General features: G+C 54.3%; 2 protein-coding genes across 3 annotated transcripts in view; one reads left to right on the top strand and one right to left on the bottom strand.

Annotated features, from left to right (window-relative positions):
- Nucleotides 1-50: 50 nt before the first annotated feature.
- PPIE (peptidylprolyl isomerase E (cyclophilin E)) lies at nucleotides 51-3868 on the top strand. Of its 2 annotated transcripts, XM_010576060.1 has the most exons (10): nucleotides 51-97; nucleotides 179-277; nucleotides 477-520; nucleotides 1176-1202; nucleotides 1402-1483; nucleotides 2086-2186; nucleotides 2315-2438; nucleotides 2522-2707; nucleotides 3291-3433; nucleotides 3526-3868. In XM_010576060.1, the coding sequence occupies exons 1-10, from the start codon at nucleotides 67-69 to the stop codon at nucleotides 3592-3594; spliced, it is 906 nt and encodes a 301-aa protein (XP_010574362.1). In that variant the 5' UTR covers nucleotides 51-66; the 3' UTR covers nucleotides 3595-3868. The 2 variants fall into 2 exon arrangements, with proteins under 2 accessions (XP_010574362.1, XP_010574363.1); XM_010576061.1 differs by lacking the exons at nucleotides 51-97; nucleotides 2086-2186 and having other exon boundaries at nucleotides 253-277; nucleotides 1176-1483.
- Nucleotides 3869-6207: 2339 nt separating this feature from the next.
- LOC104837291 (bone morphogenetic protein 8A-like) overlaps nucleotides 6208-17519 on the bottom strand; it is a gene marked incomplete at its 5' end in the record, with an annotated part of 11649 nt that continues 337 nt past the window's right edge. Inside the window, 6 exons of the mRNA XM_010576336.1 lie at nucleotides 6208-6357; nucleotides 7748-7858; nucleotides 8222-8301; nucleotides 8945-9139; nucleotides 9986-10134; nucleotides 10786-10978. Of these exons, the coding sequence (XP_010574638.1) occupies nucleotides 6208-6357; nucleotides 7748-7858; nucleotides 8222-8301; nucleotides 8945-9139; nucleotides 9986-10134; nucleotides 10786-10978 (878 nt within the window). The remainder of the gene's footprint in view (nucleotides 6358-7747; nucleotides 7859-8221; nucleotides 8302-8944; nucleotides 9140-9985; nucleotides 10135-10785; nucleotides 10979-17519) is intronic.

The raw sequence follows: 17519 nt of genomic DNA, 5'->3' as shown, positions 1-17519 counted from the left end.
GCGGAAGGGCGGTCGGTGGGGGCGGCCGGAGCCGCCGCGCTGTTCCGGGGCGGGCCGTGCGCTAAGATGGCGGCCACCAAGCGGGTGTTGTACGTAGGTGAGTGCTGGGGGCCGGGGGTTCCCCCCCGGGCGGCGGGGGCCGGGGTCCGCCGACGGTAACGGCTGATCCGGCCCGCAGGCGGGCTGGCGGAGGAGGTGGACGAGAAGGTGCTTCACGCCGCCTTCATCCCCTTCGGGGACATCACCGACATCCAGATCCCGCTGGACTACGAGACGGGTGCGTGGGGACGGGACGGGACTCGGGGGTGGGCTGGGACCGGGAGCTGCCGGGAGACGCTGTCTGCCGTCGGAGCATCCCCTCGGTGGGGAGCGAGCTCTCCCGGGTGGGGTGAGGGGACGGGACGGGACCCGATGCTGGGTCACCGTGGGACCGGTGTGTCTTTGCTGGCCGTGACCGCTTGCTTCCCTCTTTCCAGAAAAGCACCGGGGATTCGCCTTCATTGAATTTGAGCTGGCAGAGGTGAGAAAGGGGCAAATAACTTGAGCTGCTCGGGCCCTCCTCGTCCTCCCTTGATGTTTTGGGGCTGGATCCTCTTCTCCTTGGAGACAGCAGTGTTGCAGTTGATGGAAGCAGGCGGGGGTTACCTGCCACAGCCTCGGATCGCTCTCTAGCAGCTGGAGCTGCTGTTCTGCCGCTTTTCCCGTTTTCTTTTGGGCTTTTCCCGAGTTCCCGCTTTTCCCATTTTCTTTTGGGCTGAAGCACGGCCACTGCCAGCCAGCACTGCTCCCCTGCTGTCCCTGGAGCTCAGCAGCGGTGGGGGGGGTTCTTGGCTTCGTGGGGAGCACGGGCTGTCCTATAGTTACCTGCTTATAATCTCTCCTGGGCTTCATACAGGAGATCTCTCTCCTCCTCTGCCAAATATTGGTGTAAGTGATAAAGCACCATATGTAAAATGGATTGGTTGTGGGAAGAGGAACCCCAGACGCTGGTTCAGATATAGCTCCTGCAAGATCCATCAGATTTTACGGCCCTGGGCTAGATGAGATTTAGGAAAACAGTCCTTTGGCAATCTTTTTTGCAACAAAATGCTGGGGCACGTGTATGCTGAGCCTTGATTTTAAAGGTAGAGAGAGAAGAAACAATAATAATGATTTTTCTTTTGCTTTTTTGGCAGGATGCAGCGGCAGCTATTGACAACATGGTACGGACCCTGTTCCCGCTCGCCCGCGGAGATGCATGGCTCTGCCGTCTTCCCAGTAGCATGGAGCGAGGCTCTGTGTGGCGTGGGCTACGTGGAGAAAGCGATCTCTGTTTTCCCCTGACCTCTGCAGGGATTTTGGGGGGCACAGTGATTTTTTTACCTTTTGGTGGGCTTTGTTCTGCTTTTTTTTCCTCTGCAGAACGAGTCTGAGCTCTTTGGCAGGACAATTCGTGTGAACTTGGCCAAACCAATGCGAATTAAAGAAGGATCATCCAGGCCTGGTGAGTTGGTGCCTGAGAGGGGAGAACATCCCCGTGGATGTTCAGAGCTTCATGCATCTGCCTTTCTGCTTTCCCAGACCCTGAGGCAGAGATCTCTGCTCTGCCTCCCATTTCGGGATCTCGAGGATCTGAGCAGCATCTTAATAACCAAATAACCAAAAATATTCCCCAATTCCTTGGATGGAAACACTCTTAGCTGCACTTCTGATTGCCTTCGTGCCCTCTGACAGAGGGCACAGCACGCACAAACACGCATGCCAGGCAAAATTACCCACACATCTGGCCACATCTGTAAAAGCAGATGGGGCCAAGGCTGTGCCGAGCAATTGCCCTGCATGGCGGTAGCAGCAGCGAACAGGCCATGAGTTTTCCCTACTCAGTGATGTGTGGCACCTCTGGGAGGAAGAAGAGATGACTTTGTCCCTTATTTCCCCACATGCTGTGTCTTTTGGGGTAGGGCTGCCAGCCGAGTGCTCCCATGTCTCGGCTGCGATCCTGCTGGCAGCATTGTGCAGTGCCCTGACCTGTGCTGCCATGTGCATGCTCACGCGTGGCCCTTTGGTTTGGTTCCTGTGCTCTGACCCTTAATTTTGCTGTCGCAGTCTGGTCGGACGATGACTGGCTGAAGAAGTTTTCGGGGAAAACTTTGGAGGAGAACGCAGAGGAAGGGGGAACAGAGGCCCCCAAAGCAGAGGTGCAGGAGGTAGGAAAAACAACCAGAGTCATCTGTATCCTTGCTGTTCCAAAGGCTGAGAGAGCATGGGGCCAGCCATCTCTGGAGGCAGAGCAGAGGAATGTCATCTCAACTTGCTTTTTTCTTTTCCTGCCCAGGGTGAGCCTCCTGCCAAGAAAACCCGCGTCAACCCTCAGGTTTACATGGACATCAAGATCGGAAACAAACCTGCGGGGCGGCTGCAGATCCTCCTCCGATCAGATGTCGTGCCCATGACCGTAGGTGAGGAGAAGGTCAGTCTCCCCAGGGTGGTGGCTTCCAGCTGCGACGCAGCTCTCACCTCTCTCCTCTTTGCCCCCAAACAGAGAATTTCCGCTGCCTCTGCACCCACGAGAAAGGCTTCGGCTTCAAAGGGAGCAGCTTCCACCGCATCATCCCCCAGTTCATGTGCCAGGCCGGCGACTTCACCAACCACAACGGCACCGGGGGCAAATCCATCTACGGGAAGAAGTTTGATGATGAAAACTTCATTCTCAAACACACGGGGCCAGGTAGACCCGTCTCCCCGGGCAGGGGCTGGAGAGCAAAATGGCTCAACATCATCTAGAGGCCACACTTGGGCTGTTTTCACCTAGATTGCGTTGATAGTAGCAGCCCTGAATGATAATCTACATTGGCCAAATGCTTCTGCGGTGTCAGACTGTTGCATATCACTGGCATTGAGCAAGCAGAGATGCATCGTTTGCTTTCCATCCACGCAGCGTTTATTTCCAGTATTACATAACGGAGAAAGAGTTTCAAAGCTGCTTTCCTGTTTGATTTTAAAGGAGGAATGTCACAGCGTGACTATGAAAAGCAGCAAAAAGCAAACAGATTTATCTTCCTACAAACAGCTTTTCTATTACTGCAACTAAAAATAGATGAGGAATCTTTACCCCTTTCCATCTTTCATGCTTGCAAGTGTTTTCTCTCTTGACATAATTGGTTTCCAGTAGTTTCTGTGGAGTTTAATATTCAGAGGCTCTCCTAAAACTGGCAGTGTTTTGCAGGGCATGGGAATGGGTTTGGGTCAAAATCACATGCTGGAGCTCATTGCTCCTTCCCCAGCTGTAACCCTGCACTTTTTGATCACAGGGCTGTTATCGATGGCAAACTCTGGCCCAAACACCAATGGCTCCCAGTTCTTCATCACTTGCGATAAAACAGACTGGCTAGATGGGAAGCACGTGGTGTTCGGGGAGGTGACGGAGGGCATGGACGTGGTGCGGCAGATCGAGGTAGGTGCCCAGCAGCAGGGCGGTTGGGTCAGAGCCGACCTTCCTGCCCTTGGAGTTCATGCTTTTAATTCCTACTGCTCTTTTTCTCAAAGGCTCAGGGCACCAAAGATGGGAAACCGAAGCAGAAGGTGATTATCTCGGACTGCGGGGAGTGCCCGTGAGCTCAGCTCGTGGAAAGGGATGGATGGATGGGGTGAGCCTGGCCAGGAGGGGCCAGGGAACCAGCTGGGGTGGGAGAGCCCCGCGACCCCCCGGCAGTGCCCAAGCTCCCACGGCTTCTCTCGAAATTCCCTTGCAAAGCTTGGTGTGAACGTGCCTGCGGACAGCGTTGCGGGGGGACTGACCCACCTGAGTATAAATCGCTTCTCAGCCTGCGCCGTCCTGTGCTGCCCCGGGTAGGGCAGTGCCGGTTCTGCTGCTGTGCTCTGGAAAGACTTTATGTTTGGTAAAAATAAAACCTAGTTTTAAAAATACTGAGGACCTACCCCTGGCTGTTGAATTCTCACCATGTGAGGATGGTCTTTGCTTTTGAGCAAAGATGCTTTTTTTGTTGGTTTTTTTTTGCATTTGCCCTCATCTTCTCAAATCCAGTGCCTAAATCCTGGCTCCAGGGGAAGCTTGCCAGGGCAAGAAGAGCAGAGCCGAATCTCTCATGCTTTTTCCACAGCAGGATCTCGTGGAGGCGTTTTTGGCATGTCCCTGGCTCTGTAGTGTCCTTTCCCATCAGCAGAGGGAGGTAGGTCCCTGGCTGGCGGCCGTCCTGCTGGGAAGCCAGCCCGGTCCAACTCCATCTCCATCCGAGAAGGAGGGCATTTACTGGGATGTGTAAGTGGGAGAACAAGGTCTGGACAAGAAGCACCAGGAAATGAAGAAGGCTTTTGGGTGATGAAGAAGAAGGAAAAAAAAAAGTGATGAGGCTGTAGGAAGGGGTTTAATTTCCGAACTCTGGTTTGCAGAGTGGGATAGCCACGTACATTTATAGTTCCCATCAGTGGGTAGCTCTGGCCGTGCACCACAAAGGTAACCACATCGGTGGAAAGTGATTGATTTGGGGTTTTCTATGAAATTATGGCACTGGGTACTTCTGGGAATGTGTGATCGTGGGGAGGAAGGGATGTGGGGTTTTGAGCTTGTGCAGGCGTTGGCAGGAGGGATGGGGCTGCCAGGGCAAAGAGGAGGGTCAGGTGTGTGGGGCTGAGGTGTAGGGAATGTTTTTAAGAGCTTGTGCAACTGGCGATTTTCGGTTTTGCCAGCCCAGCTGCTCACAGGTATCAGGGGTGTTGCTTTTCCATAATAAACCAGGGTGCCTTTATGCACTTGCTGGTTTTCCATGCCGTTTGGGGGTTGTGCATTGCCCTACAACTGGGACAAGATGAGATACGGGCACTCAGACGTGACTCCTGAGAAACACAGGAAACAACCCAGCATTTCCCTTCCTTGCTCACTTCTTTTTATCGTTTATATCTCAAATTTTTGAAGACGGTCCTTGCAGACACCTTCAGCAACACCTGAACCAGGGAGAGCCCTCGCTCGACAGGGGAGTCAATGGAAGCCCTGGGCTTTCTCTCTGCTGAAGGCACCACGTCGCACAGAGCCATAATCGTATCCTGAGCTGGATTTCATATGGAATTAGTCAGGAGATAAAATCTTTCCAAAGAAGCGAGACCTTTTCTCAGGAAGCCGTGCATTGGCAGGGAGATCTTTCTTATTTTGGTGGGTTTACTGGGATTTTTTCCTTTGCATTTGGCTAAGCCAGGTTCGTTATTTGTTTAGTGACGCAAGGTTCCCCAGGCACCCGAGCTGAGGAACAGGCCAGGCCCTTTCCTTTTAAAATCGGAGCAAATAAGTAACTTAATTGTGCAAATAGCCCAGGGAAGCTGCCTGGGGCTGGTGCGGCCGCAGCCCCGTTGTGAGCCCACGGGAAGCATCCACCGGTGAGCGCAGCCGCCCTCCCGGCCAGGGAGACGCAGCCTGACCTAAAACTCACAACATCACAACAGTTTGGTGGGGCTCGTTTTCAAGCAAATAGGTACAATTATAGCCGACCCCAAGTATTTTTTCGTTGCGAAATCCTGTCCACCGAACAGAGCACTGCTGTGCTGTGACATTTATTAAAAAACAAAGAGCAAGAGAAACTACGTGTTTACTTTCCAAACTAGGCGTTTATTTTATAACAGTGTCATAGCTCAGTATGGATTTTTTTTTTTTTTCCAACTGGCTGAGTTTTGTGAACTTTGAGTAAACAGGAGCGGGTTAGTCAGCCAGCTACTTAATTGGCTGACGGTGTTTTCATTAAGGGAATTAAAAGCGCTGGGTAGAGGTGCGTTAGTTAGACATACATGGCTAGAAACAGCTCAATCCCAGAGCAACTCAGATGCCGCCTCCCGTGTCCTAATTGCCCTTCAGCCCAAACTGCCTCCACCAGAGACTGCAGCAGCCTGTGAGCCAGCAGCGCGAGGGGAAAACACATCAGCCACGAACAAAACAGACACGTAACCAGCCACAAATCCTCTCTTCCCTATATATATGTATGTATATATGTATGTGTCTCATTAAGTGCGGTCAGAGAATAAAAGTTTTATATTATTTACATCCACTTCTAGGAAGGGGTGGGAGGGATTTATTTTTATTATTTATTATTTATTATTATTAATGGACTTTGCCATGATGCAGCCCGTGAAACTCCTCTTCCACCCATGCAGCAGAAACCCAGTGTCACGTTGCTCTGGTGGAGCCGGGCTGGGACGTTCAGGGATGGGGATGGGACCCGACAGTCAGTGGCAGCCGCAGGATTTCACCACCATGTTGCGGTGTTTCTTGAGGATGACGTTGTTGTTGCTGTCGTAGTAGAGGACGGAGGTGGCACTGAGCTTCGTGGGGGCACAGCACGCCTTGGGGACGGCTTCGGGCTTCATCAGGTGGACCTGGGAGATGGATGAAGCCTGTGAGCGCCGGCAAACGCGGCTCCAGGCAGAAGCAAAAGCATCAAACCAGCTCTTAACTGCAAAAAGCCCGGGTGAATGAGGAGATTATTTCCAGCTTTTTGCAAAAATATTTATTCTAAACTCTGGGCAGTCCTTGCTGCAGTTTATATTGGAGCGGGGCTCATGGCACTGTGCAGGCAAGGCAGCCCCTTCATTAATTTGGGATTTCCGGGCCCTTTTCTCACTGTAAATAGGCAAATGGCTAAAAAAAAAATATATCAGGGCAGTGCAGGTCTCACTCCTGTGGGGGTGGGGGGTGCTGGGTGCTGTTGCAAATAGAGATCCTCCTTCCAGGCTCAGTGCTGCCCCAAATTTAACATCTTGCACTAAAATCTTAAGAACACAACACATCTCTCAACACGACTCTCCTTCGGCTCAGTCATCCCCTGCTCAGGATGCACGTTATCCCAGTAATTTGCTATACAGCGTAAACTGGGAGGCTCGCAGGCTGCTGGACGCACGCAACCCTTGCTGGCTTTACCCGACATGTGCGATTAATTTATTGCAGGGGCAGCTGAGCTCTCCCAGTTCGGAAGTCCGGTGTTTTTGCTGTCAAACCCTGCTATTTGCAGCACAGGCTGGGGCTGGCACAGCTCCCCAGCCACGTTTGCCCCGGCGCTTCCCAGAAGGGCCAGATCCGGGCGCCAGGTGATTCACATCCTGCCCAAATGGCTCCGTTTCGGGAAGAGCATTGGGTTTAGGGGTGATGGGTGGGTGTAGGGGGGGAAGGGGACCCCTCCCCGCCGCTGCCAGGATCGTGCCCAGCCCTGGAAGGGGCCTCTGGCAGGTTCGTTAATGGAAAAATTAAACCCCACCAGGTGACACCTTCAAAGGCTCGGCCAAGGACTCGGCGCTCCCTGTAATTAACCGCGAACACCGGAGCCGGTGTGACTCTGCCATTGGGAAATCAAACACTCACAGGGCAGGAAATTCCAGAAATTAAAGCACCGGCTGGGATGTGGGGTGGGTTTGGGAAAAACGGGGCATTAAAGCCTTCCTGCTTGGAATATGCTGAGCCCAATGTTTGGGTGCTGAGCCACAGCAGCGTTTCGTGGGACCTTGGATGAAACCCTCGTGTACGGCTGGCGAGGAGGATGCATGGGTGACCTGATGCCCTTCCCCACCGGCTGAGCACCCATCCAGATGTGCACGCACCCACTGATGCTTTATTGGGATCTGGAGCTAAACCGCACCCTCCGACCTAAATGCTCTCAAATGCAAGCATGCCCAGCCCCAAATCCACTTCTCCATCAGGACCCGCCGGGGTCTGACCGCTCCCCCCAGGATCCCCAGCGTCCCCCCCGGGGCTGCCATCGCGGGTTGCACTGACCAAGGACTGCAGGATGGCGTGGTTGGTGGCATTCATGCAGGAGTCCAGGGGGAAGGCACATTCCCCCTCGCAGTAGTAGGCTGAGTACCCCTGTGGGGCGATCACCCAGTCCTGCAAAAAAAAAAAGGGATTACGCCATGGACTTCACCCTTCTGCACCCCTTCATCTATTCCCCACCTGCAAAAACAACCCAGCCAGCTCCTCCCCGGGCAGCTGTGCCAGCAGCAAGGGTTTATTTTGATTTTTTTTCAGCCTGAGCCATGAGTTGTTCAGGGTCACCGGTGGGGTTTGGGGTTGTGGCAGTTCATGTTTGCCTTCTCAGCTCCCAGGATGGGGCTGCGGCAGCTCCCGTCTGCCCGCACTGCTTACAGATTGCTTTATGGGCAGGAGAAGCCAGGCTGGAAGCGAGCCTGGAGGGGGGAATAATGATGGATTTTCTTTTTTTTGCATTCATTTCTCCCAGTAGATAAGTACCAGCCAACCAAGGTCCTGAAAGCTGACATAGAGCTCGTGGCGCCGGCAGACCTGCCGCCCGTCCGTGGCATGGACATCGTCTGTGGGAGAAGGGGACAGACAGCGTCAGCCCTACGGTGCCAGCATCCCACTCCTCCCCAGCCATCTCCACTCAAGGGTGGGATTGAAGAGCCCGTATGATCAGGGTTAGTCCAAAAGAACAAAAGAAGAGGAGCCTCCATTGTTGCACAAAAGGAAAAGAAGCTTCAGACCGGCCTGAAATTTATTGCTCCAGCACTGGCACATGGGGATTCAGCCTGGGAAGGGCTAAATCCCAGCTCCGCTCACAGAGCCGTTGGCCTCAAGGGTTTCCCAAGCTAAATGGGTTTGTGAGAGCTGGGGCTTCCCGCTCCCCTCCGGCCTGAACAGCTTTCCAGGGCCGTGACACCCTCCCGGGGTGATGCCCTCCCAGGGTGGCTTCAAAGCCAAAGGCAGTGATGCAAAAAGTCCAATATTCAGGTAGGGTGAAAACCCTGCAAAACACCATTGCCCCAGACCCACTGCACCTCCTGAACTGCAAACAACCCCAATCCTAAAAACCCAGAGCTCTTTGTTCTGCTTCCCTTGGGGCCAAAATTGGGATTTCTGACAGGGCAAGCTACTAACAGAATGTCCCTCAATCAGGGCAGCAGCAGAGCCCGGTGTTTTCCATAGGGACCACTTCTCGCCCTGCAAAGCTCTTACCAAAAATTCCCGGCAGCTTGTTTGGATGCGGGAGGTCGTTCGTCTTCTTGGGCTGCCGCCTCCTCGGGGGCTTGGCCGCCCGTGTTACACGCGCGGGGCTGGGACTCGCCCGGAAAAATGTCACCATGAAGGGCTGCTTGGAGCGGGGACCCCGGCGCCCCAGCAGACCTGCCGAGCCCGGGTCGACGCTGTGCCCTGCAGGGATGGGACCACGCACTGGTTTGCTCTCAGAATGAACTCATTTGGTTATAGCAAGGAGAAAAAAATACAGGAAATTTGCAGTGGAGAGCTGTGATTTCAGCATCCCCAGCAGCAGGACCCCCCCCCTCCCAACCCAGGGCTCCCACTCTGCTTTTGCCCCCCAGGTGGGTGTACGATGGGCAGCTTACAGAGGTGGTACGGCATCACCCTGCACGGCTGCCACCGTGCGATGGTCACGCAGAGCAATTCAAGGATTAAAACCAAGTGAGACCCAAGCAACCAATTTTCCCCTTCACCACTGGGGAGGAAAGCTCAGTGTGCTGGGAGGGAAGGGGATGGATGGGGCATTTGTCATCCCCACCTCCATGGGAGCGGAGATGCTTCTTTGAAGCAGACTAGATCCCGTAGTGAGAAGAGGGTTAATCCTCCAGCACACGCACACACACAAACACACGAGGATCCCTCCAGGTAAGGAGTTCATTAAGTGCTAATGGAGTTATTACAGTCCACACCAGGAACCCCATTAGCATGAATGCCTTTAGGAAGCTTCTTGCCTGCAAACCCAGCCGACTTCTGGCGCCCGTGGGTTCTCCATCACAGCTGGAAATTTAAAATTGCAGTGAGGAGACAAACCCCACCACCGCCTGCTGTGGCACCAACAGGGGAGATGAGAGGACTCTGGTTATAGAATCATAGAATCATTTAGGTTGAAAATGACCTTCAAGATCGTCGAGTCCAACCATCAACCATGCCCACTAAACCATGTCCTGAAGTGCCTTGGCTACGCACAGTTCCTGGGGATTTGGCCCCAAATGCTGTAGGTAGGTTAGGCAGGCTTACCATCATCTGTCTCTACGTAGAGTCGCAGCCCCAGGTTGTATTTCTGATCCACTAACCAGTGGTTGCTGGCGGCCGTGACGTCAAACACCAGCCAGCCTTCGGTCCCGGCACGCAGGTCCTGGACATCCAGCAGGAAAAGGTCAGACTCCCTGTAGAAATGGGGGGGGAAAAGAGCTGGTGAGTAACAGTACCCGAAGGGCACCAGCACGAGCGATAATTCACGGCAATGACTCCTTGGTGCCTGTGTCCATACAGGTCCCGGCACAGCCAGGTCAGGACCGTGGCTCCCGGTGCCTCCGGCTGTGCCAGACATGATGGTGGCAGCTGCCCTGGGAAAAGCATCCTCCCAGCCCTGGCCGAAAAGCTGGGGTGTAGCATTGCCCAGAGGGAAAGCGTGGGAACAGCCAGCCATGGTGGTGCTGCTTCCCTCAGTGTTTCCATGGTAGTGGGAAGGGAAAGTTCTGGGGCTGGTGCTTGTGGGGGGGCCCCATCCCCAACTTCATCACCATCCCCATCCTCAACTTCATCAACATCCCCATTTCCAACTTCATCGCCATCCCCATCCCCAACTTCATCGCCATCCCCAACTTCATCACCATCCCCATCCTCAACTTCATCCCCATCCCCATCCTCAATTTCATGGCCATCCCCAACTTCACTGCCATTGCCATCCCCAACTTCATCGCCATCCCCAACTTCATCGCCATCACCATCCCCAACTTCATTGCCATCCCCAGCTCCATCCTCATCCCCATCCCTGTCTCCATCCTCATCCCCATCCCCATCCCCGTCCCCCTCACCTGTTGGAGTGCTCGGCAGCAATCTCGTAGATGCTGACATGGAGGGTGTTGTTGGCGTGGCGGGTGACACCCCGCGCCTTGTAGATGCGAAACTCGGCGGCTGTCACCGACTCGCCCGTGGGCACCTGGGTCAGGTCAAATCTGAACTCCTTCCAGTACGGCTTTGGGGAGAAGATGTCCCGGTCCTGTTCGACTGCAGAGCAAAAGCCTCAGCGAGGGTCGTGCTGGGCTGCGGTGGCCCTTGCTGCACCACCGGCCACCCCGATGGGCTGATCAGAGCCTGCAGCCCCCCCACCGAGTCCCACTGACATGATTTGCCTCTAATTTGGGGACAAACCCTGCTGGCGCCGGGCCCCTCACCCCACTGAGCTCTTGGCTGCTGCATATTCCCATCTCTCCTCTCCTGAGAGTTTTAATCTTGATGCAACCGCCCTTTATTTTTGCACATAGCCCCCGACTTTATTTTGCTGTAAACTCACCAGCCTCCCAGCTGTCTGTCTTCATTATTAATTTAAAAAAAAAAAAAAAAAAGCACAAAGGCTTGGCTACGGTGGGAGCACTGAAAAGCTGCCCCTAGTCCTGTGATTTAGGGGCTGCAGCTCTTTACACTTCTCCAAAGGGTGAAAAACCCACCCAAACCCCTGAGTTTTGGAGGTCAGCAAGACCGTCTGGAGCAGGAATTGGGTTTTTTGCAAGCTTTTCTGGTAGCAGGTGCTCGGGGGACAAAATCTGGACAGCCTGGGGCTCGCTGGGGCCATCGCTGAGCATCACAGGTCCCCTCACCTGCAAGCTTCAGGTTGATGGAATGTAAAGATTTGCAGCCTACGAAAAACTGAGGAGGGGGATTGTTGGGTCACTGCTCTGTAAAAATAAAACCTTGCCTTTTACTGAAAATACCTACTTTCTGCAGAAGTCTAGTGCATGTTGGGAAAGGAAAAATCTGGTGGTTTTTTTTTTTTTTTTTGACGTCCATAAAGAAAAAAACCCACCGTCTTTCTTTACGGTAATGCAGCCCCACACAGTTTCTCTAATATGTAATTATTTTCCTCAAATTGTTCTTTAAAAATATTCCAAGCTGCTATGACTGAATATAATTAAAGTGATTAAAGTTCCTCCTGCTTCAGGCACAAAAGCAACGTAACAAATCTGACCTGGCGCTTACTTTTAAAAATAAAACAAACAAATAATTAAATAAATTAAAATGCATGTTTTAAATGCAATTTTTAACTGATTCCGGGGGGGGGAAAAACATTCCAAATTTAATACACCATAAAGTTGCCACCCCCATTTATTAGCGGGGAGCAGCGTGGCGCATCTCTCCAAACACTGAGATTTTAATTATGCATTCACAGGTCTTTTTTTTTCTTTTTTTTCCTTTTTTCTTTCTTTTTTTTTCCTTTTTTCTTTCTTTTTTTCCCCTTTTTTTTTTTTTTTTTTTTTTTTTTTTTTTTCTTTTTTAAAACCCCACATTCCCTCAAGCTACTAGGCTCACCACAAGTTATGTTATAAAAAAAGCCCAGGGCCAGGCGGGCAGGGGCGGATGCGGAGAACACTTCCTGCTCCCACGGGGAGGCTGCCCGGCCAGTGGCCAGCTGCGGGCAGGAGGATGCTGCGAGGAGCTGGATCCGGCCCATGCACCCCCTCGGTGGTGGGGGGACACCAGCCCCCCGACCCCACTGCAGCCCCTCAGGCTCTTTTCTGCTTTTCTGTTTCTTCCACCAACGCATCGCTGATGGTTTAATGCTCCTGGGCCATTAAAGACGCTGCCGAAGCCACTGATGCCTCACGGCTCTTGCAAAATCCTTAAATCCCCCCAAAACGCAACCAGAGGAATCACCCCGTTTTGTTTTTTTCACTCATAAACCCCCAGCAGGAGGTCCTGCGGTCAGTTTGGGGGACACCCAGGTACAGAGCGGTGTCTCTTTGAGTATTTTTGGTCACCTGGATATTTCATGGGTCACCCCTTTGCTCCCTGGCATCAGGCGAGACCCAACCAGACTAAATACTGGCTCAGAAACCAGCACGATCTTCACGGGCCAAGTGTCTTCGGCAAAGCGATGCTGTGGGTGGACATTCCTCCGGGGAAGGGCAGGAGGAATTTTATGGCAGAGCCGTGGAGGTTACAGGGACCCAGCAAAACAAAAAAAGTCCCTGGGGTGATTTTTCAGCCTTGGAGAAGGGTGAAAACCTTTGCTAAAGCAGCAGTTTGTTATGAAATCTTTGCACCTGTATGCTGCGGAGGTGATGGAGATCAGAGCTGAAGGCAGAGGGAGGTGAGCTGGTGGGGAGGGAAAGCCCTGGCCAGGGATGAGAAACACTAAAAGCGACCCCAATTAGGTGTGCACCTTGATGAACCAAATGAGCTGGACTTACTAGTGAGCTGCCTAGTATCTGGGATGAGAGACTAAAAGGAATCCCTGCTTTCTCCTCCATTTCGTGGAGCAGGACCAAGGGCGAAGCATCCTCTCCTGTGCTGACATGGGGTTAGAACCGCAGAGGAGGGTGACGGGGATGGGACCGGCTGCACAGTGTTCAGCAAACAGCAATCCAAGCTGATGATCAGCAGGTTGGAGGAGGTTTAATATCACCGTATTTTCTAGAAAAATTATAAATGGCTGCAAAATTATGACCCTGCAGCAGGGGAGCACATGTCACATCCCGAAAGCACCCAGTGCCCTTTGCCCAGGTGGAAAAGTGGGTGCTAAAATGCTGCTGGTGCTGGGGGGGGTGTGTGTGTGTGAATGGGAGATGGGCCCTCCCCGGCCGGCCAGGAGCCCGTCGCGCCTGGGAACCTGCTATTGATTCGGGGCGGGTTGACTCAGCCACACTGCCAACCCTCAATTATCTGTGGGCGGATTATCCGGATTGCAGATGAGACACACTAAAAAAACCTAACCCAAGCTCTTTGCTCTCTTTGCCCCCTCCTTTGGCATTTACCGTCTTCCCCTCAAGAGCTGCTGTGTCTTTCCCCAAAGCTGAATGCCATGATTATGCTGTGTGCTCCCACCACCCCAAAAAAAAAAAAAAAAAAAAAATGGGGCCATGCAATCCCTGTCCAGGGATGCCCAGCTCCAGCTGGGCTGAGCCCCTCTGTGTCCCCCTGCGTGCTCCCGTTCTCTTCCCAGAGGTGGGGTACCGGGGCCGCCTGCCCTTCGTCCTGCTCCCCAGGTTATTTTTAGCTACACTTTTTTTCACTGTAAACTTTCTCTGTTTCTATAACTGCGCATCAGTCATAATTACTGGTCCTGGCTGCTCCCAATGGTCCCCATGATCATATTCCAGACACTAAATTAAAAGGAAATGCCAGGATATTCAACCACATCAAGTGCTCTGAATCCTAAAATAGGTTTAAAGGAGATGCAAGGAAGATGCTATCCTTCACTTGCAAGCAGGAAAAAATAAGCTCCGGAGGTTTTCCAAAGCAGGGAGAGATTTAAGAGTTATCCCAAGTACTATGAAATGCAGCTGAGCCTCTGCCAGGCTCCCACTTTGTCTCACGAGCGCTTCCTCCATCCTCCCGAGATGAACATCGGGAGCCGCAGGACATGGGGCTCAGCACCGGGAACCCCCAGCCTGGCTGTGAGGCAGCCTTGGTCCCCGCTTGCATCCCCCCCCGCGCTCCCCCAGCCCCACAAACAGCCGGCTGAGAGCATGGTGTCACAGGTGGACCCCAGAGGATTCTATTTGCAAAGCTTTTCCCATTTAAAACATGCACAGCAGGTGCGTACAGAGCACCGACACCCCTGCACGGGCTCATCCCGCACTGCCGGAAAAAGCTGCCGCACGTCGCTCGGCAGTGCCGGGTTTTCTGGCCGAGCCGCTGCGGATGCCCAGAGGAGGAGGCACGAACGGCTGCGACATGAGCTCAGGAGTGGGAAAATCCTGACCCTGCTGCTGACAGCAGTTGGATTTTGCTGCTAATTATGTGGGCGCAAAGGCGAGCACCTGCCCGGGCACCGAGGCCGGCAGCGGGCGATGCTCTGCCAGCGCGGGGAGCGGAGCAGCACACCCCAACTCACCGGCTAAATTAAAGAGGTTGCCGTGAGCTCCCACCCCACGCTAATGGCTCCTTGCAGCGCCCGGAGCACTGCAGCTATTTTTTGCAAAGGTGCCCTGCCTTCCTCCCCCAGCTCTTCCCAAGAAACACACCCGGTGAAGCCAGGGTTTGCCAGAAAGATGTCCGGCCACGGGCAGAGCTATCCCACCGCTTCATCCGCGTCGGCCGCGGGGGCAGTCCGGCCACATCCCAGGATGGCGGCGGACGCCGGGAAGGGAAAGGGAGGACATGTGTGTTGTGGTGCCGATGGGCGGTCGCGGGGGGCTCGGGCACGCTGCAAGCCTCCTCCTTGCCTTCCCGTTACAAACCTCTCTGCTCCGTGATTATACCCTGCGTGTAACCGTGACTCACAGCTGGTGGCTCAGCCCTGGCCGAGAAGAAATCTCAAAGCCCATCCTTACCCCAGGCTTAAAAATACAACCCACCTGACTCCTTCAGTTAGGGCACAGAAATAGCATGGGTCAGGCTTACATGAAGTGTTTTATCTTCACGCCAAGAGGCAGCGAGCAGGACGGGACGGGTGGATCCATCATCACCAAACCCAACCGAAGGTGCCTGGTTGGCCGCCCAGCGCCTGGAGGCCCTCGCTGTCCCCAACCCCATCACCTGCCCAGGCCAGCAGGCAGGCAGGGTGCTCTGCCTGCCCAAACCAGGACGTGTTTGTGCACCGGGGAGGTTTGTCATTTCCCCTTCCCAGGAAAAAGGTGTGCCGTTGGGAGCCGTGCTCCGGCCCGGCTCACACAGGGCTACGCGGGCTGGCTGGGAGCAAAGAGGTCCAAGTGCCCAATGGAGCACCGACTTACCCCATTTGCATGCCCCATCAGGGTAATTGTGCAGCAAATTATGCATGTAAATGAAAGCTAGCCTTCTCCCACAAAAATTTATTTAATTAACATGAAGGGGCTGACGAAGCCGCAGAAATCAAAGCCATTCAAATTGAAGGCTGGAACTCTGTTCCCTACTCTCCCAGATGCTCCAGGAGCACTGGGAAGGGGAGCGGTGCCAGCACCCCTGCGCCAGCACCAACACCTCCCGGGTGGCTCCCCAGCTCCCCCCAAACTTCCCACCCTGGTTGTCATCAAACCTGGCCATTTTAAAGCACTTTTTGCTGCTTGTGTGTTGTCTTGAGTGCTGAGGAGAGCTGGGATTTTGTGCCCCAGTATCTGCCTCCCTTGGTCTCAGCTTCCCTGGGATGCTGAGCCCCCCCAGCCCCAAGGGCTCTAGATGGGAGCTGGGTGCTGGGTGCCTGTGCCCGTGGGCTCCCCTGACCACCACCCGGAGCCGCAGGGTCTGTCCCAGGGAGATCCAGGACCTCTTTACATCCACACATGGGATAGGGGATGTAAGAATGGATGGAGAGGACTTGGGAGACACATCCACGGCCCTCCCTCACCCATACCTCCTCCCGAGGGTGCACATCCCCTCCCTGCCTGGTCTCCCCAGGGAGGGTTTCTCCCCATGCCCAGAGCACTGGCTGGGGGGGGGGAACCCTGTGCGGGGTCTGGAGGGGTACAGGGGAGAAAAGGGACCCTTGTCTGGTCCCTGGTGGTGCCATGGGAAGGCACCTGCCCATTGCACGCCCTTTGGCACACCACGGTGCAGCAGCCAAATCCAGCCATGCGCTGGGAAGGCATTCCCGAGCCCAGGACACTGGCCACATCTGCGGCTCATGGGTCAGGACGCTGCTCCGTGCCTACTAACCCCCACCCTGCCCCGCAACTCATCCCTCAGCCTTTGCACAAATGCTCCCCAAATGTGCTTGGCCTGGACAGGGACACCCCAACACCCCTTAAAGCAATGAGAAGAAGCAGAGAAAAGCTGCGTATCCAAATGCCTGGATTTGTGCATCCCGCTGGGTTTAGAACCCCCTCGCAGTGCCTGCCCTCATGGGGGGGACCCCTTGCACCCCGAGTGCTCGTGGTCCCACTGATGCTGGCTGGAAATAGCCCTCCTTTCCCTGCCGCTCACGCAACCACCTGGAAATAGGATGGTGGCTGGAACCCAGCATTGCTCAGTAACCAGCTGGACGGGATTCCAGCAATAATTAGCAACCTTGAGGATTTTATTTTGAACCGTGATTCAATGGTCCACCGCGGGTAATTCGGTCCACCCTGCTGTTGGCACGGGAGAGCTGCTGTCCCGCCTGTGTGCCCCGCTCGCTCTGCAACCAGTTCGCATGCGCCCACCGAAATGGGGAGCGCAGGGTGGGCAATGCAACTCCCTAAAGCGGGACAAGCCTCTCTCATCCCCAGGTTTCCAGCCTCCTGCCGCTGTGTTACGATGAGGATAGCATTTTGGGGGGGGGAAAGCATCCCAGTTCATTGCAACTTGGGGACAAGCTCACCGAGGTGACTCCGCTTGGTCCCGAGCCCACCAACCCTCAGCCCACCCTCGCTGCATGACTTTCCCCTTCTCCCTCTCCACTTCTTAAAGCCGAACTGGGTTTCGCAGCCTTGCCAGGCCCCACGGTGACCCTCTCCCAGCACCCAGGCTGCAGCCCCACGGCCACCGCATCCCTCACGCCCGCTCTCCCGCAGTTATTAAGCTCAACTTTGGGCACAAAAAACTTTTCTGAACTGGGACGCGCTGAGAAAGAGCCCCGGCACCGAGGGATGCTCGGAGCTGTCGGGGCAACAGCTCCGGTCCCCTGCCCGCCCGCCCCGGGGGGTCGCCGGTG

Source organism: Haliaeetus leucocephalus, unplaced genomic scaffold (genome assembly GCF_000737465.1).
Source record: "Haliaeetus leucocephalus isolate CR32 unplaced genomic scaffold, Haliaeetus_leucocephalus-4.0 Scaffold517, whole genome shotgun sequence".
Taxonomy (NCBI): Eukaryota; Metazoa; Chordata; class Aves; order Accipitriformes; family Accipitridae; genus Haliaeetus; species Haliaeetus leucocephalus.
The sequence above is the reverse complement of the archived record's forward strand: the minus strand, read 5'-3'. Positions and strand labels throughout refer to the sequence as shown.